Consider the following 18,610-nt stretch of genomic DNA (forward strand, 5'->3'; position numbering starts at 1 on the left):
TGCTTTATTGCATTACTTCCCATATGCATGGGAGAGGATTAATACAGTACAGAGTTAATACAATACACCAAACGTGTTTTGTTTTAATCACATCTGCTTTAAGAAATATTAGTTCTGATACTCGTTGTAGCACACAATCACTGGCCTCTCCTCTCTCTCCCTAGAGGGTTTTCATAGTCCATTTCCCTGGCTCATTCCAACTCTGCTCAGGTGTGCTCCATCAGTAGGTAACGGATGGAGATCTCCATGGTGCTGAACCCGTGTTCACTCATTTTGGACACTAAATAGCCATTTTTGCCCATTTAGTCGGCCCTAATTACCAAATTCAAAACTCCAGCCCTATCACCATCTGCTCGGGACCCCTGCCGGTACCCGTGCCAAATACAAATGCTGTCAGGCCGACGGTGTCAGAGGAAAATGAGACACTGAGATACATACAGAGATACATACAGTACATAGGTAGGATTGCTCATTTGTGTGTCATTAGACCACCTCATGTCTCTTGACATCTTTCCTGGTGTCCTTTTTCTTATAGTGCGTATTTATATTTTCAGAACTTCTATTAGTTCAATCAGCAATAGGCTATTTTTGCCAGCTTTTTTATTTAGGTTGTTCAATTGGTCTTACATCTAATTCTGGGTAGCATAAAAAATAGAAAGTGTGAAAGAGTCTATATTTGGCTTCCTGAAACCCGGAGATACCCTGTGAAAGCAATTTCACCATCGCCTCAAACGTCAGGGCTTAATTCATTGCTGCAAAGTAGTCAGTTGACATGTTCCAGTGGTTTTTAGCAGGGGGCTTGAAGAAGGAGACAGCATGTAAGCCAAGGGACAGCGTGATGTGCGGTGACATCTGAGCAACGGCACCAAATCATCTCCAATTCATGGAGCTGTCAGGATTTATGAGTCAATATTTATAAGGCAACAGACAATTCAGTGTCATATTCTGCTTCATCCCTTACTGGTTGATTTTAAAGTTCAATTTAACAACAGACATCAATGATTTTAAGATGTAAGTCAACCAATGGTGGATAGAAGCACTATGTAGCAACCCTTTCTCAACTTTGATTATTTTGAACATGCAACATGCAACACAGTGAGATGACCATATTTTCTAGTATTAACATTTAGTGTTGCCATATAGTTTCAAGTTTTACATGGAAAGAAACACATCTTATTGTGTGTACACACCATCACTGGTGAAATATACTGTAACTTATCACATATTCACATATCTGAAATGGGCTCACATGAACTCTGGGTCCTGGATTGACCCACTTCATTAGATTGCAATTTGGGCTAATAGGGAGAGTCAATAATAAGTGTTGAAACTGTCTGTAGTTGACACACATAATTCATAATTGAAGGAGAGGAGTTGAGTAGTGTGTGTGTGTGTGTGTGTGTGTGTGTGTGTGTGTGTGTGTGTGTGTGTGTGTGTGTGTGTGTGTGTGTGTGTGTGTGTGTGTGTGTGTGTGTGTGTGTTTTCTTTCCATTTTCTCAGTTCAAATATATCCTTTATAATTAGCATAGGCCTACTTTTCAAACTGATTTAATAGAATATCATTAATAATACCATGTGCCATGAAATGGCTGTTCATAATTCATTGGCAATACATAGGGCAAGAATTTAAATTAAAAAAATTTGCACACACTGGCTTTCTCTCTCACTCTCTCACACACACACACACACACACACACACACACACACACACACACACACACGTGTGTGCGCACGCACGTGGACATATTTTATTTATATCTCGGTGTGCTCCCTAGAGAAGAGCCTGTTCAGCATGAGTGTGGAATTTTGTGACAACCGTATTAAAAAAAAAAAAAAAAAAAATTAGGCTATATAGTGTCTTACTCCTGTCTCAGGACAAATCTAAGTGTAAATGTCAGCAGAGGTTCAAATGCTGACTGACGGAGCACCTGTGTGCCTTTTCTCGTTCCTCCATGAATGATGTCTAGAACAGCCAGGTCCCTATAATATATAATCACCTACTGTAGCTCATGGCTTGCTGATTTATGGCCAGAGAAAAAATAGACGGCAAAAAACACAGCTAAGCCCTACTTACAACGGCTACAGGAAAGCATCTGTGTTTCTGTGTGCTCCTGCTCATGACTGCATTCATGCGTGACTGCATGTAGATCTGCGTCTGCCACGATCACTCCCGTCAAGCGTGAACGTTCACGTGAAAGCGCCGACCAGCCTGCCGACATGTAGTATGCTCGCGGCGCGCTTGCACAGTAGCCTACCCAAATCCGTTGAAATGTAGGCCGCACATGAGTGTCCAAGGGTTTGTGTGTGTGTGTGTGTGTGTGTGTGTGTGTGTGTGTGTGTGTGTGTGTGTGTGTGTGTGTGTGTGTGCGTGCGTGCGTGCACGCGCGCGTGTATGTATCTGTGTGTGTGTATCTGTGTGTGTGTGTGTGTGTGTGTGTGTGAGTGTGTCATGAGCAAGATAGTGAGAGGAAAGAAGGAGAGAGAGCATGTGTCTTCTCCAGACCTCTCCAGGCACGCTGATAGTAATTTAGCAGACTGCAGCACTGCAGAGATGGTGTGTGGAGGGGAGGGGGCGGCCAGTTGTCACACACAGAAACAGTGAGAGAAACGGAAAGGGATATTTCATGTGGCACAGCACTTGTGAAGTTCACGCACTAATGCATGTCGCTCTCTCATTTGTCGCTGTCTCTCTCCCCTCCATTGATATAAGCCACAGCCCGTCCTCGTTAGTGTCCTGCGTGAGTGAGCCACAGCCCGTCCTGGTTAGTGTCCTGCGTGAGTGAGCGTATTGAAATAGAAATGCATTCTCGCTGGCTACTGTTGTTGTGGTTGCTAATGGGTGACTCATTTTGTGCTGTTGCATTTCTCACACCGCGCCTTCTGCTTCTCATCATTGTGCTACGTGAAAAGCAAAATATGGACAGAGATTGGACTGTCTGCTGTCTTTTGTTGAGCATGGTACACCTCCCGGGTACTCCCATGGTACACCTCCCGGGTACTCCCATGGTACACCTCCCGGGTACTCCCATGGTACACCTCCCGGGTACTCCCATGGTACACCCAGGGTTTGCCTGCAGGCTTTATTTTTGTAGGATGCAACCCCACCTGTTGTGCCACAGCCCTCCTCTTCAACCCCCCACACAAGTAGCCACTGAATAGTAAAAAACAAAAACAAAAAAACAATTATAGATTAAATTCATTTTCATCTTCTAAAATGATGCTGGTCTTTTCCCCCCCAAAATGGAAGCCAGTTCAAGAATGAAAACTGGGAGGCTGAGAAATGCAGCCAGCAGCCACGTGCTGCTCCTGAATTGATTTGTTCTCACCTAATCTATATGATGCAGGTGAGAGATCCTCTCTGCTCTCAGCAGTGATCAGGCTATGTTCAGCCTGAATGCTGCTATCTTCCATTTTTCACTTTCAGGCCTTCTGTTACACATTATTTTTTACTTGGATGCTCATAATGCTCCTATGTCAACAAACTATTTAGATCAAAAAATAATTGTACCTCTAACGTCCCCTTAGAGAAGTTGACATCGCCTTGGTGCGTAAAGTACCAGTAAAGAAAAATACAATAGCTAAAAATTGTATAAAAATAACTGACTTAAAAATAGCCTTTACAAACCTTCAAAGTGTGTGGAGTGTGTTTTTCCCCACACACGTGCCTCATTTGTATTTACTCCCGGTGTTCAAAGCAAACGTGTTTCTCTCAACACGGGCAGAGCTGTCACTTTTTGACTAACGGTGTAAAAGAGCCAGAACATTGCACACAGAATCAGCTGCATCATACCCACTAACCCTTTTCCCTACAACAGCCTATATAGCATTCAGCTGCATTATACCCACTAACCCTTTTCCCTACAACAGCCTAGTCAGCTCAGTGGCCTTGTGGTTTGAGTGTCCGCTCTGAGACTGGGAGGTTGTGAGTTCGATCCCCGGCTGAGTCATACCAAAGACTATAAAAATAGGACCCATTTGCCTCCCTGCTTGGCACTCAGCATCAAAGGGTTGGAATTGGGGGGTTAGATCGCCATATGATTCCCGAGCGCGGCACTGCTACCGCTCCCCCAGGGGATGGGTCAAATGCGGAGAACAAATTTCGCACACTCAGGTGTGTGACAATCAGTGGGACTTTACCTTTACCTTTTTACCTATATAGCATTCAGCTGCATTACCCACTAACCTTTTCCCTATATAACATTCAGCTGCATTACCCACTAACCCTTTCCCTATATAACATTCAGCTGCATTACCCACTAACCCTTTCCCTATATAACATTCAGCTGAATTATACCCACTAACCCTTTTCCCTACAACAGCATATATAGCATTCTTGACCTACTGCACCTGTGTGCTATTTTGACTGTGTATTAAGTAACGACACAAACAACAGGATGCCCACACACAGCATATATACATGGATAGGGCTGGGCGATATAGACCAAAAATCATATCTTGCTATTTTTAGGTTGAATGGCGATGCACTAAATAGTATGTCGTTATTTTCTATGAAGTGGGCTAAATGTTCAGTTGTTTGTATAAGCCACATGTGATATGTAGGGCTGGGCGATATGGACAAAATCAAATATCACAATATTTTTGACCAAATACCTCAATATCGATATTGCGATAATCGGGATGACTATTGGTGCTTTCACAAAATATATACACAATGAGATTTTTGATAAATAATCATCAGTAATGTGGATATAATGACTATAATGAATCAGTTTGTTGTAATGCAGCCTTTAAAACCAGGAAAAGACAACACTTATGTCATATCATGATATTATGATCTAAGACGACATCTAGTCTCATATCACGATATGGATATAATATTGATATATTGCCCAGTCCTATAGGCCTACACGGACAGTCACACCCCCACACATCATAATACACTACGCACACAATGGTACACAAATGCTCACATATGCAGGAATCTAAAAATAGTATAAGGTCAAGGCAATAAAAATAGAACAGGGGGAATAAAAGCAGGACTCGTCTGCCTGAGCGTAAACGCTTTGACAGTCTGTCTTTTTGCATTTGACTATTTGTGGCGGACCCATGCAGGCAGGCAGGCAGACGAGGAGAGGGCCGAGGCCAGGCAGGCAGGCAGGCAGGCAGGCAGGCAGGCAGGCAGACGACCCAGGCAGGCAGAGGGGCCAGGCAGGCAGACGAGCAGAGGGGCGAGGCCAGGCAGGCAGGCAGACGACCCAGGCAGGCAGAGGGGCGAGGCCAGGCAGGCAGACAAGCAGAGGGGCGAGGCCAGGCAGGCAGACGAGCAGAGGGACGAGGCCAGGCAGGCAGGCAGGCAGACGAGCAGAGGGGCGAGGCCAGGCAGGCAGACGAGCAGAGGGGCGAGGCTAGGCAGGCAGGCAGGCAGGCAGACGACCCAGGCAGGCAGGCAGGCAGGCAGATGAGCAGAGGGGCGAGGCCAGGCAGGCAGGCAGGCAGACGACCCAGGCAGGCAGAGGGGCGAGGCCAGGCAGGCAGGCAGATGACCCAGGCAGGCAGGCAGGCAGACAACCCAGGCAGGCAGAGGGGCGAGGCCAGGCAGGCAGACAAGCAGAGGGGTGAGGCCAGGCAGGCAGGCAGACGAGCAGAGGGGCGAGGCAGGCAGGCAGAGGGGCGAGGCCAGGCAGGCAGACGAGCAGAGGGCCGAGGCCAGGCAGGCAGGCAGACGAGCAGAGGGGCGAGGCCAGGCAGGCAGGCAGATGATTTGATTTGATTTTTGATTTGATTTTGTTTGAGCAGAGGGGCGAGAGGGGCGAGGCCAGGCAGGCAGATGAGCAGAGGGACGAGGCCAGGCAGGCAGGCAGGCAGACGAGCAGAGGGCCGAGGCCAGGCAGGCAGGCAGGCAGACGAGCAGAGGGACGAGGGCAGGCAGGCAGGCAGGCAGACGAGCAGAGGGGCGAGCCCAGGCAGGCAGGCAGATGAGCAGAGGGGCGAGGCCAGGCAGGCAGGCAGATGAGCAGAGGGGCAAGCCCAGGCAGGCAGGCAGATGAGCAGAGGGGCGAGGCCAGGCAGGCAGGCAGGCAGACGAGCAGAGGGACGAGGCCAGGCAGGCAGGCAGACGAGCCGAGGGGCGAGACCAGGCAGGCAGGCAGGCAGACGAGCAGAGGGACGAGGCCAGGCAGGCAGGCAGACGAGCAGAGGGGCGAGACCAGGCAGGCAGGCAGACGAGCAGAGGGGCGAGACCAGGCAGGCAGGCAGACGAGCAGAGGGGCGAGACCAGGCAGGCAGACGAGCAGAGGGGCGAGGCCAGGCAGGCAGGCAGACGACCCAGGCAGGCAGAGGGGCGAGGCCAGGCAGGCAGACAAGCAGAGGGGCGAGGCCAGGCAGGCAGACGAGCAGAGGGACGAGGCCAGGCAGGCAGGCAGGCAGACGAGCAGAGGGGCGAGGCCAGGCAGGCAGACGAGCAGAGGGGCGAGGCTAGGCAGGCAGGCAGGCAGGCAGGCAGACGACCCAGGCAGGCAGGCAGGCAGGCAGATGAGCAGAGGGGCGAGGCCAGGCAGGCAGGCAGGCAGACGACCCAGGCAGGCAGAGGGGCGAGGCCAGGCAGGCAGGCAGATGACCCAGGCAGGCAGGCAGGCAGACAACCCAGGCAGGCAGAGGGGCGAGGCCAGGCAGGCAGACAAGCAGAGGGGTGAGGCCAGGCAGGCAGGCAGACGAGCAGAGGGGCGAGGCAGACAGGCAGGCAGGCAGAGGGGCGAGGCCAGGCAGGCAGACGAGCAGAGGGCCGAGGCCAGGCAGGCAGGCAGACGAGCAGAGGGGCGAGGCCAGGCAGGCAGGCAGATGATTTGATTTGATTTTTGATTTGATTTTGTTTGAGCAGAGGGGCGAGAGGGGCGAGGCCAGGCAGGCAGATGAGCAGAGGGACGAGGCCAGGCAGGCAGGCAGGCAGACGAGCAGAGGGCCGAGGCCAGGCAGGCAGGCAGGCAGACGAGCAGAGGGACGAGGGCAGGCAGGCAGGCAGACGAGCAGAGGGACGAGGCCAGGCAGGCAGGCAGACGAGCAGAGGGGCGAGACCAGGCAGGCAGGCAGGCAGACGAGCAGAGGGGCGAGCCCAGGCAGGCAGGCAGATGAGCAGAGGGGCGAGGCCAGGCAGGCAGGCAGATGAGCAGAGGGGCAAGCCCAGGCAGGCAGGCAGATGAGCAGAGGGGCGAGGCCAGGCAGGCAGGCAGACGAGCAGAGGGACGAGGCCAGGCAGGCAGGCAGACGAGCCGAGGGGCGAGACCAGGCAGGCAGGCAGGCAGACGAGCAGAGGGACGAGGCCAGGCAGGCAGGCAGACGAGCAGAGGGGCGAGACCAGGCAGGCAGGCAGACGAGCAGAGGGGCGAGACCAGGCAGGCAGGCAGACGAGCAGAGGGGCGAGACCAGGCAGGCAGGCAGACGAGCAGAGGGGCGAGACCAGGCAGGCAGGCAGACGAGCAGAGGGGCGAGACCAGGCAGGCAGGCAGGCAGACGAGCAGAGGGGCGAGGCCAGGCAGGCAGGCAGACGAGCAGAGGGGCGAGGCCAGGCAGGCAGGCAGACGAGCAGAGGGGCGAGACCAGGCAGGCAGGCAGGCAGACGAGCAGAGGGGCGAGGCCAGGCAGGCAGGCAGGCAGACGAGCAGAGGGGCGAGGCAGGCAGGCAGACGAGCAGAGGGGCGAGGCCAGGCAGGCAGGCAGGCAGACGAGCAGAGGGGCGAGGCCAGGCAGGCAGGCAGACGAGCAGAGGGGCGAGGCCAGGCAGGCAGGCAGACGAGCAGAGGGGCGAGGCCAGGCTCTGGAGATGAAAAGACGGCAAGCGGCGAGTCCCACTGCAATTGTGCTGTCTCTCCAGCTGGCTCTAGGTCTCATTAGAATGGGGGAGAGCACACACAGAGCAGGAGAGCGAGCATTCAAGCCCACATCATTTTCAGCTGTACCTGTTCTCTTCGTATGGACACAACTGCAGCCCTCTGCTCTCCTATCTTACCCTTCAGAAGTCAGCTGTCTGGATCATCAGATATATGGACCATTTTGAGCCGTTTACCTTATGAAGCAAATGCTCTCTGCCTTTGCCTGTGCTGCATTGGGGCTGAGCTCTACTGTATCCATGCAGCTATTTCCCTCCAGTTATTTCAGTGACTAAGCACATTGCATTGAACTGTTGTGAATTATAAAAGGGTTCATTGGACACTTAGGCAATACATGTAATTTTATCACAAGCCAGAAAGACTCTCACTTAGCAGGATTGGAGAGCAGATAATAGCTTCATCATTATTCAGGATTTGCTTTGCTTTTTGCATATCACTAGAACATAATGTACAGTAAGATGGTATTTTGTGCCTATACTGCCTATAAGGGTTGATAGTGCAAAATGTCTTCGAAATGTGTATGAAGTTCTTTTCCCATTGTCTATTTTATAGTTTCATGGTTTTTTACTTTTTTCTCACAGGAACCTTGGCAAGTCAGGCCTGCGTGTTTCCTGCCTGGGGTTAGGTGAGTTATTTTGTAGACAAAAACAATCTCTCTCTCTCTCTCTCTCTCTCTGTCTCTCTCTCTCTCTCTCTCTCTCTCTCTCTCTCTTTCTCACTCACACACACACACACACACACTCACACACACACACACACACACACACACACACACACACACACACACACACACACACACACACACACACACACACACACTCTACTTCTGTCTCTCAACCCCCTCAGGGACTAAACAAACGTCTCTGCCTCTCTTCTCCTTAAGGTACCTGGGTGACATTTGGATCACAGATCTCTGATGAGGTGAGAGCTTATTTCTCCTCGTATGAAGAATCAAGAGTCCCTCCGTGTGGAAGGGAAATAACTTTTGTGTAAAACACTTGGCCCCCGGTGGCACCACTCTGTGTTTTCACTAACATAGATGTTTAAAACACTTGGCCCCCGGTGGCACCACTCTGTGTTTTCACTAACATAGATGTTTAAAACACTTGGCCCCCGGTGGCACCACTCTGTGTTTTCACTAACATAGATGTTTAAAACACTTGGCCCCCGGGCAGCACCACTCTGTGTTTTCACTAACATAGATGTTTAAAACACTTGGCCCCTGGTGGCACCACTCTGTGTTTTCACTAACATAGATGTTTAAAACACTTGGCCCCTGGCGGCACCACTCTGTGTTTTCACTAACATAGATGTTTAAAACACTTGGCCCCCGGTGGCACCACTCTGTGTTTTCACTAACATAGATGTTTAAAACACTTGGCCCCCGGTGGCACCACTCTGTGTTTTCACTAACATAGATGTTTAAAACACTTGGCCCCTGGCGGCACCACTCTGTGTTTTCACTAACATAGATGTTTAAAACACTTGGCCCCCGGTGGCACCACTCTGTGTTTTCACTAACATAGATGTTTAAAACACTTGGCCCCTGGTGGCACCACTCTGTGTTTTCACTAACATAGATGTTTAAAACACTTGGCCCCCGGTGGCACCACTCTGTGTTTTCACTAACATAGATGTTTAAAACACTTGGCCCCCGGGCGGCACCACTCTGTGTTTTCACTAACATAGATGTTTAAAACACTTGGCCCCTGGTGGCACCACTCTGTGTTTTCACTAACATAGATGTTTAAAACACTTGGCCCCCGGCGGCACCACTCTGTGTTTTCACTAACATAGATGTTTAAAACACTTGGCCCCCGGCGGCACCACTCTGTGTTTTCACTAACATAGATGTTTAAAACACTTGGCCCCCGGCGGCACCACTCTGTGTTTTCACTAACATAGATGTTTAAAACACTTGGCCCCCGGCGGCACCACTCTGTATTTTCACTAACATAGATGTTTAAAACACTTGGCCCCCGGCGGCACCACTCTGTGTTTTCACTAACATAGATGTTTAAAACACTTGGCCCCCGGTGGCACCACTCTGTGTTTTCACTAACATAGATGTTTAAAACACTTGGCCCCCGGCGGTGCCACTCTGTGTTTTCACTAACATAGATGTTTAAAACACTTGGCCCCCGGTGGCACCACTCTGTGTTTTCACTAACATAGATGTTTAAAACACTTGGCCCCCGGCGGCACCACTCTGTGTTTTCACTAACATAGATGTTTAAAACACTTGGCCCCCGGCGGCACCACTCTGTGTTTTCACTAACATAGATGTTTAGAAATCATATAGATGAGAAGCTCGAGTGGCTTGATGAAAACATTGTCATCCTGCCCGCATGCTGTCCTTCACAGCCGACCTCTGTCTGGATAATTGGAATTTATAATCCGTCATCTCGCTCTCTCCGTCTCAATCTTTGTGTTTGCCCCCAGATGGCTGAGAACCTGATGACCATCGCGTATGAGGCCGGAGTGAACCTGTTTGACACGGCGGAGGTGTACGCCTCCGGCAGGTCGGTCTCCCTACCTCCCCATCCTCCCAAGCATGTTCTTTAATCTGTTTCTGCCAACTTCCATCCATGTTTCTGGTGTGAGTGCCTCACGATTTGCATCATAACCTCTCATGAAACTTTTCCTTGGGGGCAAAATGAACAAATGTGTTGTATTATTACTGTATGTGTTTGTCGATTTTCCTGTATGCATTAATATTGTAGTGGCAATGATGTGAAGCGTCAACATCAACCGATGCTTGTGACAGCCCATGTTGTATCTCCACAGGGCGGAAATCACGCTTGGGAACATAATCAAGAAAAAAGGATGGAGGTGACATGACTCATTTTTCACATGCACATGAAAAGCTGTCTAACTCTATTAGATCATGAATGTTCTCCTGCAGGCTTCCTACACTATATATACCAATCCCTTCTATTACTGCTTGGATATGAGCATTATGTCATTACCCTTGAAACAGGCACACTATTAAGTGATCACAAGAGAAATATTTTGAGACAAATGTGGAGCTTTAGCCTCAGACAGACTATAAAAAGGATAAAGCTGTAATCATGTGAATATACATTCCCAGGTCACAAAACCCACGTGGCTGACTTGCCCAATTAGATTAGATTTTTTTATTTCATTAGATTTAGATATTAGATATTTTTAATCTGGTGAAAAACATACAAATAATTAAAAGTAAATCATTAGATGTAGTCTGTCACTACCACCTATTATACCAAGTTAAGACATGAATATTTAAATATATGTAAATGCAACAATTTATATGCTTTGAAATATACCAGAGCTAATAACCAGGGAGTAAAAAGTAATATGACTATGTATTTATGATTTTCAGCCATCTGTGGTGTTTGTATCTCAGTGAAAGTGGAGACACATTTTGTAGATGTGAAAAAATTAGCAAATCAAAGTAAATTATTAGATAAATAATAGATGAATGACCTGCATACATGAAACGTGGCTTTTTGTGGTTTGTAGATTTTAATATTTATATTTTGTTATCTGTCAGATTCCATTAAATTTAATAGATAAGCTGTAACATAACATAAATTCCACACCTGTGCTTCATAACTCTCCTTGGATCATTTCCTTGGCAGGCGTTCAAGTTATGTCGTCACAACTAAGATCTATTGGGGAGGCCAGTAAGTACACAATAGAAACACTATAAATGCTTATGTTTTCATACAAAACCATTGTTTCTATCATTTCACTGGGACTGTCAATAAACTGTAATATTATCACTCCACAGAGCAGAGACGGAGAGAGGACTCTCCAGAAAACACATTATTGAAGGTAGAGAAGAGATAACCTGCTTTATGGGAGTTTTATTTTTTATATCAATAGTTTACTATTTACATTGCCTTTATTCTTCTTGCTCAGTGTAACCCTATAACTCAAATATTATTATAAGGTCAAAGACAAAGTAAAAAAAGAATAAAGTTGACCATGATCACTTATCAGGGATGAGGTCAAATTAGAATTGAATTGTGAATTGTTGCTAAATTCCAATTCCAAACTCCAATTCATTTTCAGAAATTACATTTGAATTAATATTGATATAGGGAACTGAATTTGAAGTGAATTCAAGGCATAAGGGATTAAAATCCAAAGGCCTGATTTCATAGTATTGCATTATTTCACTACATTTCAAACATTTCATAGAGCACATCAGTTGAACAGATGGTGAAGGACTTTTGGTGGAGGATTTGATTACCCTTAAATCTTGCAGTAAAATTGTACTAATTGAGAAGATTTGGAAAGCATCTGGCCTTGATTAATTTGAAGAACCAGTGGCAAAATATAGGTGCTAAATGTGAGCGCTGTAGTAGTGTTTCTTTCTCAACCAAAGCCACTTCCAACTTCATAAGACATGTCAAAATATTGTGGTTGTTTACTTCAACGCTCAATACTATAAATAGACTGTTTTCAAATAACAACTGAAATATGTTCATCTGAAAGTCGGTTAGAGCAGCCACAGGAAATAAATATATTTTATTTGGTTTTATGACAACACAGACAAGCCTCCAACGACCCATCACCCTCATGCCTCTGCACTGAGCTACAATATTTGAAATTTTATATTAATGGCCTATTCACACCATAATGTCTGAAGGTGGATGAGATTTTATGGGAGGTGAGATGAGTTATAGAATGGAAATAATGAATGGAAATTGATGGGGTGGAATGAGGTGAAGGTAGAAGGTGGCATTGCTGCTGGAGTTAATTGGAGTGTGTCTAGTGCCAGAGGAACGGGAGGAGGTCAGCTGAGGAAAGTCTGGGAAAAGAAGGTAGCATTTCTCGTTTTCAGCCTCTGAATCAGATCCCAAAAGGTTTCCTAATGGAGGCTCAGAAGGAATTGGGCTTTTATCTGGGTTATCTGTTTGTTTGTTTTGGTTTTTTGCATGATCGCCCTGGGGTGGCTGTTTGTCAAGGAGTTGGATGGGATGTCTGACTGTCACTGTCAGGAGGCTTTTGATACGAGGTCATTGTGTAATGAGTGAACTGAGCGTGGCTCTCAAGATTGTCGGGACATGCGGGGTCATATTTCACCTCGTTCTTCACTCTACCCTCTGCATGGGATGTTGGATGGAGGCACTGTCTGGAACTGTCTCAGACCATACTGCTCATATTTGGAATAACAATACTAGGGATCAGGTTTATGCACCTGTTTTCCCTTAGAGGTATAGGTGCTTCCAAATGCACAATCCACAGCCCTTAAACTGCATTGTCCTGTCCACAATTTGGATGAGCCAGTAAACATACATTATTAGTACCAACCTGATCATTGTGACTTTTGATTGAGGCAAGCCACACTTCAACATAATATAGACAACAATCGTTTTTTGTCTTCCAAATATTTGGAGATGAATATAAATCTTTCTTTTTTTGTGTCTATTCCAATACATTTCAGAAGTAGAAATGTGTTACAAAATTTACAGAAACTGGATGTCCTTCCAAAATAGTTTATTTCAAGTTTCCAGTGACACATTATGTATTATCTATAATTTACTATGAACTGAAGATCATGCTGCTCTTGTTCTCTTCTTCCCATTCATTCCAATTACACTGACTTAAAATGTAGCATACTGTCAATCAAGAAAACTGTATTTTGAATGTTATTTTTACAGGGCTACTGAAGTATATCATGTACGTCTATTATGGAGATAATATGATGAAGGGGAATAAACAAGTTGGATGATGATGATGATGATGATGATGATGATGATGATGATGATGATGATGATGATGACGATAATGATAATGCTATATAATAATTGATGATAGGTTTGAGAGGATCCTTGTCAAGACTCCAGCTTGAATATGTGGACATCGTTTTTGCCAACAGAAATGATGTCAACAGTCCTATGGAAGGTCAGTTTCAACTAACTATTCTTGTTCACTCAGTGATCAGTTGATATCCTCTAGCACTGTAGCCACATACATGTACTATACTTTGTATGTGTAAATATGTATATGAATGGCGTTTACATGTGTCTAAAACAACTGCAAACAATCGCCTTTAAAAGCATGAATAGAATTTCATCTAAATGTGATTTTATCAACACGAGGGTCGCAGGCTCGTGCCCCTGTGTTACCTCTGGCTTGGTCGGGCGTCCATACAGGCACGATTGGCTGTGTCTGCGGGTGGGTGGGAAGCCGAATTAGGGGTATCTGTCCTGGTCGCTGCACTAGCGCCTCCTCTGGTCGGTCGGGGGGCCTGTTCGGGGCGGAAGGGAACTGGTGGGAATAGCGTGATCCTCCTACGTGCTACGTCCTGCCGGTGAAGCTCCCCGCTGTCAGGTGAAAAGAAGCGGCTGGCAACTGCGCATGTGTTGGAGGAAGCATGGTGCTAGTCTACAGCTCTCCCCAGATCGGCAGAGGGTGGAGCAGCGACCGGGGCAGCAGGGGGAAATTGGCCAAGTACAATTCGGGAGAAAATCAGAAAAATATATAAAATCAGAAAATAATAATAATAATATAAAATAAAAAATTAATTTATTTTATGTGATGTCATTTGCAGAGATTGTACGGGCCATGACATTTGTAATAAACCAGGGCATGGCCATGTACTGGGGAACCTCACGCTGGAGCGCCATGGAAATCATGGTGAGTGCAGATCCCCATTTTTTTTAAACGTGATGCTACTGTCGGTTTTAGGGCACAAAGGCTGAGCAGTAAGCGTGGTGTTTTGTCTGTGTCTTGCCATTAGGAGGCATACTCTGTGGCACGCCAGTTCAACCTGATCCCGCCTGTGTGTGAGCAGGCAGAGTATCACTACTTCCAGAGGGATAAGGTCGAGGTGCAGCTGCCTGAACTCTACCACAAGATAGGTCAGATGTCCGCAGTCTCACAGCTCTGTTTATCGACTTTTTCATTGAACCTTCACTTAATCCAGTTAGTTCCATTAAGATAGTAAATATCTATTACAAAGAGGGCCTGGCCTGGAAGACAACAGCACAGTCAGTAGCCAGTTTATTAGGGACACCCATGCTCTGACATGCCTTTCTGTCTTCTGTTATTTGTTCTGTTTCTACCCATCATTATCTGACCCCGATGCTCTCTCCTAGGTGTCGGAGCGATGACCTGGTCTCCACTGGCTTGTGGGCTCATCACAGGGAAGTACAGTGATGGTGTGCCTGACTGTTCCAGGGCAGCCATGAAGGTTGGTTAAGCACTCTTCAATAGTTTCTCTGCTTGTCTCAGTGTTATTGTCGACCTCGTCAGCCAGCTAGTTAGTAACAAATCAGCGGAGGACTATGACGCATTGTCGTCTCCATTTTCATTTTCCTCCTGGTGAAGGGATACCAGTGGCTGAAGGAGCGGGTGAGCAGCGAGGAGGGCCGCAGGCAGCTCGCTAAAATCAAGGAGCTCCATCTACTGGCAGACAGATTGGGCTGCACTGCTGCGCAGCTAGCCATAGGTACTGTATGACCCACACACTCCCAACATGCTTGTTGTATGAATGAAGGTTTTAAACTGCCATTACATGAACAGACAAAAGCATTAAGCAAGTCTTGAATATGCCTACATTATAGATGAGAGGGTTGCAAACTATGGATTCAAAATGTCTAGTCCAGTTGAGGGGGTTCCAGGGAGTCCTTCGCAAAAAAGCAATAATTTATTTTCACTAGAATATATATATATATATATATATATATATATATATATATATATATATATATACATATATATATATATACACACATACATACATACACACACACACACACACACACACACACACACACACACACACACACACACACACACACACACACACATATATATATGCATATATATATATATATATACATACATACATACACTTGTAGTTTTGTGTTTTCTTAGATAGGAATAGACCATATTTATTAAGAGTTATTAACAGAGAATAACTATTATTGTGGTATTACCACCTTATAATGCCCATACTGAGCAAAGCCTATTAAGATCATAATTCATGCATAACAACTTGCTTATTTACTATCAATAAGCATTAATTAGGAGGTTATTGAGGCAAAACTGTAGAATATGATTATGCAGAATAAGGCATTAATAAGTGCTTTATAATGGCTAATAAATAGCTAATATGCTACTAATTTGCATGCTAATACTGTATGAGGAACGAAAACAAGAGATCAAAGAGAAAAGATGAGAGCTCACTCAAATTATGCTGACAATGCAGAAACTGGTCATCCTTTAGTGTTCTCCAAGACAAGGTAGGCAACCGAAGAATCTTCATATTCCACCTGCATTATTACGAGAGGACGTACTGTGGGTGCATGAATATATCCTGGGGAGTTGAAGATAATTTTGATGTGAACTGGAACAGCTGTGCATAAAGCAGGCTGCGGATGGATTTCTCTGTGCGCACAATGGTGTGCACCTATTGCGAGAGAGATTATTATTATATGAGATATAGGAGTCTATTTAACACACAACAGGCAAGACAGACTGCAGATATGCTTTGGTTATCTTATTTCTGATAGTAGAACTTCAATCTGGAGTTGGTTTTCCTCCAGTCCTGTTGTAATTTTTTATGAATTACCTGGGATTCCCATCTTCCTGAGGCGTGCCCCTTCGGGGATATGACTACTACCTCCACTGGCGGAACGAAAGGCGTAACACAATTATCCACCACTCCGCTTTGACCACTTTCACAGCGGCGGCGAGGCTTACTAATTCCGCAACATTTACCGCTTTCGCACCATGTGTAAATGAGGCCACTCTCTGATTAGGAGTGAACCGGTTGTGCACAAGGAGGTACTGTAGTCACATAGGAAGTGTGTTTGTGGAACTGTGTTTGTTAGGATACTAAATCATGCTCACTTGTGTGCATGCATTTCTCTGTACATTACAAATCAATCAAAGCCTTTTTCACCTATGTGTGGACCTATGTATGGACCTATGTGTGGAGTGGACTAGACCAGTGCTTCTCAAACGTTTTCATGTCAAGGACCCCTAAACTGACACAAGATTACCCCACAGCCCTATTTGATAACATTTTGTCCTAGGGGCACGGTGGCACAGTGGTAGCACATGTCACCTCACAACAAGAAGGTCCTGGGTTCGATTCCCGCCTGGGATGCTGTGGGTGCCGAGGGTGTGTCACCCTTCCCATGTCCTCAGTGCCTACTGCCCAGGTGTGCTATCTTGTCAAAAGGGCCTTTCTATGTGGAGTTTGCATGTTCTCCCCATGCTCCCCAGGGGTTTCCTCCAGATAAGAACACCCTGCTAAAAACATGCAAAGAAAAGAGTCCTAGGGTCCCCCATCTGATTTATTTTTTGTTGCTTTTGTGATGACCTCCCACTCTCCTGGCCCTGTCTTGCAGGAAATAGCTTGTTGTTGGGGTTGTTAGATTGGGTGCACCTGGGCCCAGTGGACTCATTGGGCTTAAGAAGACCTTCAGACCTTCAGACTCTCTCCCTCCTCACCGATGCACCTTTTGTTCTGTTTTTTGTTTTAATGTAGTTTGTGTTGTCTAATGTCTAGTTACTTTCCATTAGTTTTCTCTTAGTTAAACATTATTGTTTAAACTTTTACTTTGATGTATGACTCCCCTCATTTGTTACTTCCTTGAGCTGGTGGTGTGTGTGTGTGTGTGTGTGTGTGTGTGTGTGTGTGTGTGTGTGTGTGTGTGTGTGTGTGTGTGTGTGTGTGTGTATACACACATCAATATCAGTACTTGTATATGGGTTCTCTACACTGTCTCTGTCTCTCTCTCTCTCCCTCTCCCTCTCTCTCTCTCTGTCTCATATGTCCCCCTCTCTATCTGTGTGTCTCTCTCTCCCCAGCCTGGTGTCTGCGCAGTGAGGGTGTCAGCTCAGTACTGCTAGGTGTTTCTAACACTGACCAACTAGTGGAGAACCTGGGTGCCATGCAGGTACACATTTTCTTTTTTCTTGAGTCCATTCTATGTTACACATTCTATGTTACACATTCTGTGTTACAGCCATGACTCATTAAGCCAACTAGAAACAGAGCGCGCTTTGCGCTCCTTTCTAGCGTCCCTCGCTGCCTCGCCCACTGAACTGGCAGCGCACATTTCTACCGTGCGTTGTTGATTTGCCCTCGAGGTCTCGCAGGTCGCTGCGCGACCTCGCCCACTCAACTGGCATGCGCTTCGTGCATGTGCAGTTGGGCAATGGTGCGCTGCCGCCGCCCAATTATATTAGTAAGATAGACATGCTAGTGAAACACAAAGTTGGAAAGCTGGCAAAGGAACAACAAGTCACGCCAAGTTTTAAACTGATGTCTGTCCCGTTTTTCTCCCTGCAGATTCTGACCCAAATGAACCCTACAACCATTGCTGAGATCGATGCCCTGCTGGGAAATAAGCCACACTCCAAGAAAGAGTCACGTGCTTGAAGACGCAAATCCGAGTGACAGATAACTTTTCAAGAAGACGAAGAAGACAATGACATTGGGAAACATCGCTTTTTGCTCTGCTGTATACTCAACAACTTGCATGTCCTCGGCAACATTACGCTTCCGCTATGTGCGCATATCCATTTTGCGCATTACATTTGATCATGTCCTGGAAAAAAGAAAAGAAAATCTCTCATTGTGCAAGAAAGAAAGAAAAACAAACAAGATGAGGTCATATATTGCTCATTGCAGGTTGTTCACAGACTAAACATTGCTACAGAGCACAGAGTGTCAGGTCCCATCCACAGAGACAGATGGAGGTCAATTGGACCCTTGCTTAACTAGTTGAGAGAAAAGACCTCCCCCTCCATGCTGT

At 46.6% G+C, this 18,610-nt stretch overlaps 1 protein-coding gene across 1 annotated transcript in view; it reads left to right on the plus strand.

The window, feature by feature from the left end:
- Positions 1-18,234, plus strand: part of LOC310781084 (voltage-gated potassium channel subunit beta-2) — a gene marked incomplete at both ends in the record, with an annotated part of 29,427 nt that extends 11,193 nt beyond the window's left edge. Inside the window, 13 exons of the mRNA XM_083641624.1 lie at positions 8,426-8,469; positions 8,728-8,765; positions 10,287-10,366; positions 10,632-10,676; positions 11,465-11,509; positions 11,617-11,660; positions 13,653-13,739; positions 14,389-14,474; positions 14,578-14,698; positions 14,936-15,030; positions 15,168-15,288; positions 17,661-17,749; positions 18,145-18,234. Coding sequence (XP_083497750.1) covers positions 8,426-8,469; positions 8,728-8,765; positions 10,287-10,366; positions 10,632-10,676; positions 11,465-11,509; positions 11,617-11,660; positions 13,653-13,739; positions 14,389-14,474; positions 14,578-14,698; positions 14,936-15,030; positions 15,168-15,288; positions 17,661-17,749; positions 18,145-18,234 — 985 coding nt within the window. The remainder of the gene's footprint in view (positions 1-8,425; positions 8,470-8,727; positions 8,766-10,286; positions 10,367-10,631; positions 10,677-11,464; positions 11,510-11,616; positions 11,661-13,652; positions 13,740-14,388; positions 14,475-14,577; positions 14,699-14,935; positions 15,031-15,167; positions 15,289-17,660; positions 17,750-18,144) is intronic.
- Between the last annotated feature and the right edge of the window lie 376 nt (positions 18,235-18,610).

The sequence above is a fragment of the Poromitra crassiceps genome, assembly GCF_964638095.1.
Source record: "Poromitra crassiceps genome assembly, chromosome: 1".
Lineage (NCBI taxonomy): Eukaryota > Metazoa > Chordata > Actinopteri > Beryciformes > Melamphaidae > Poromitra > Poromitra crassiceps.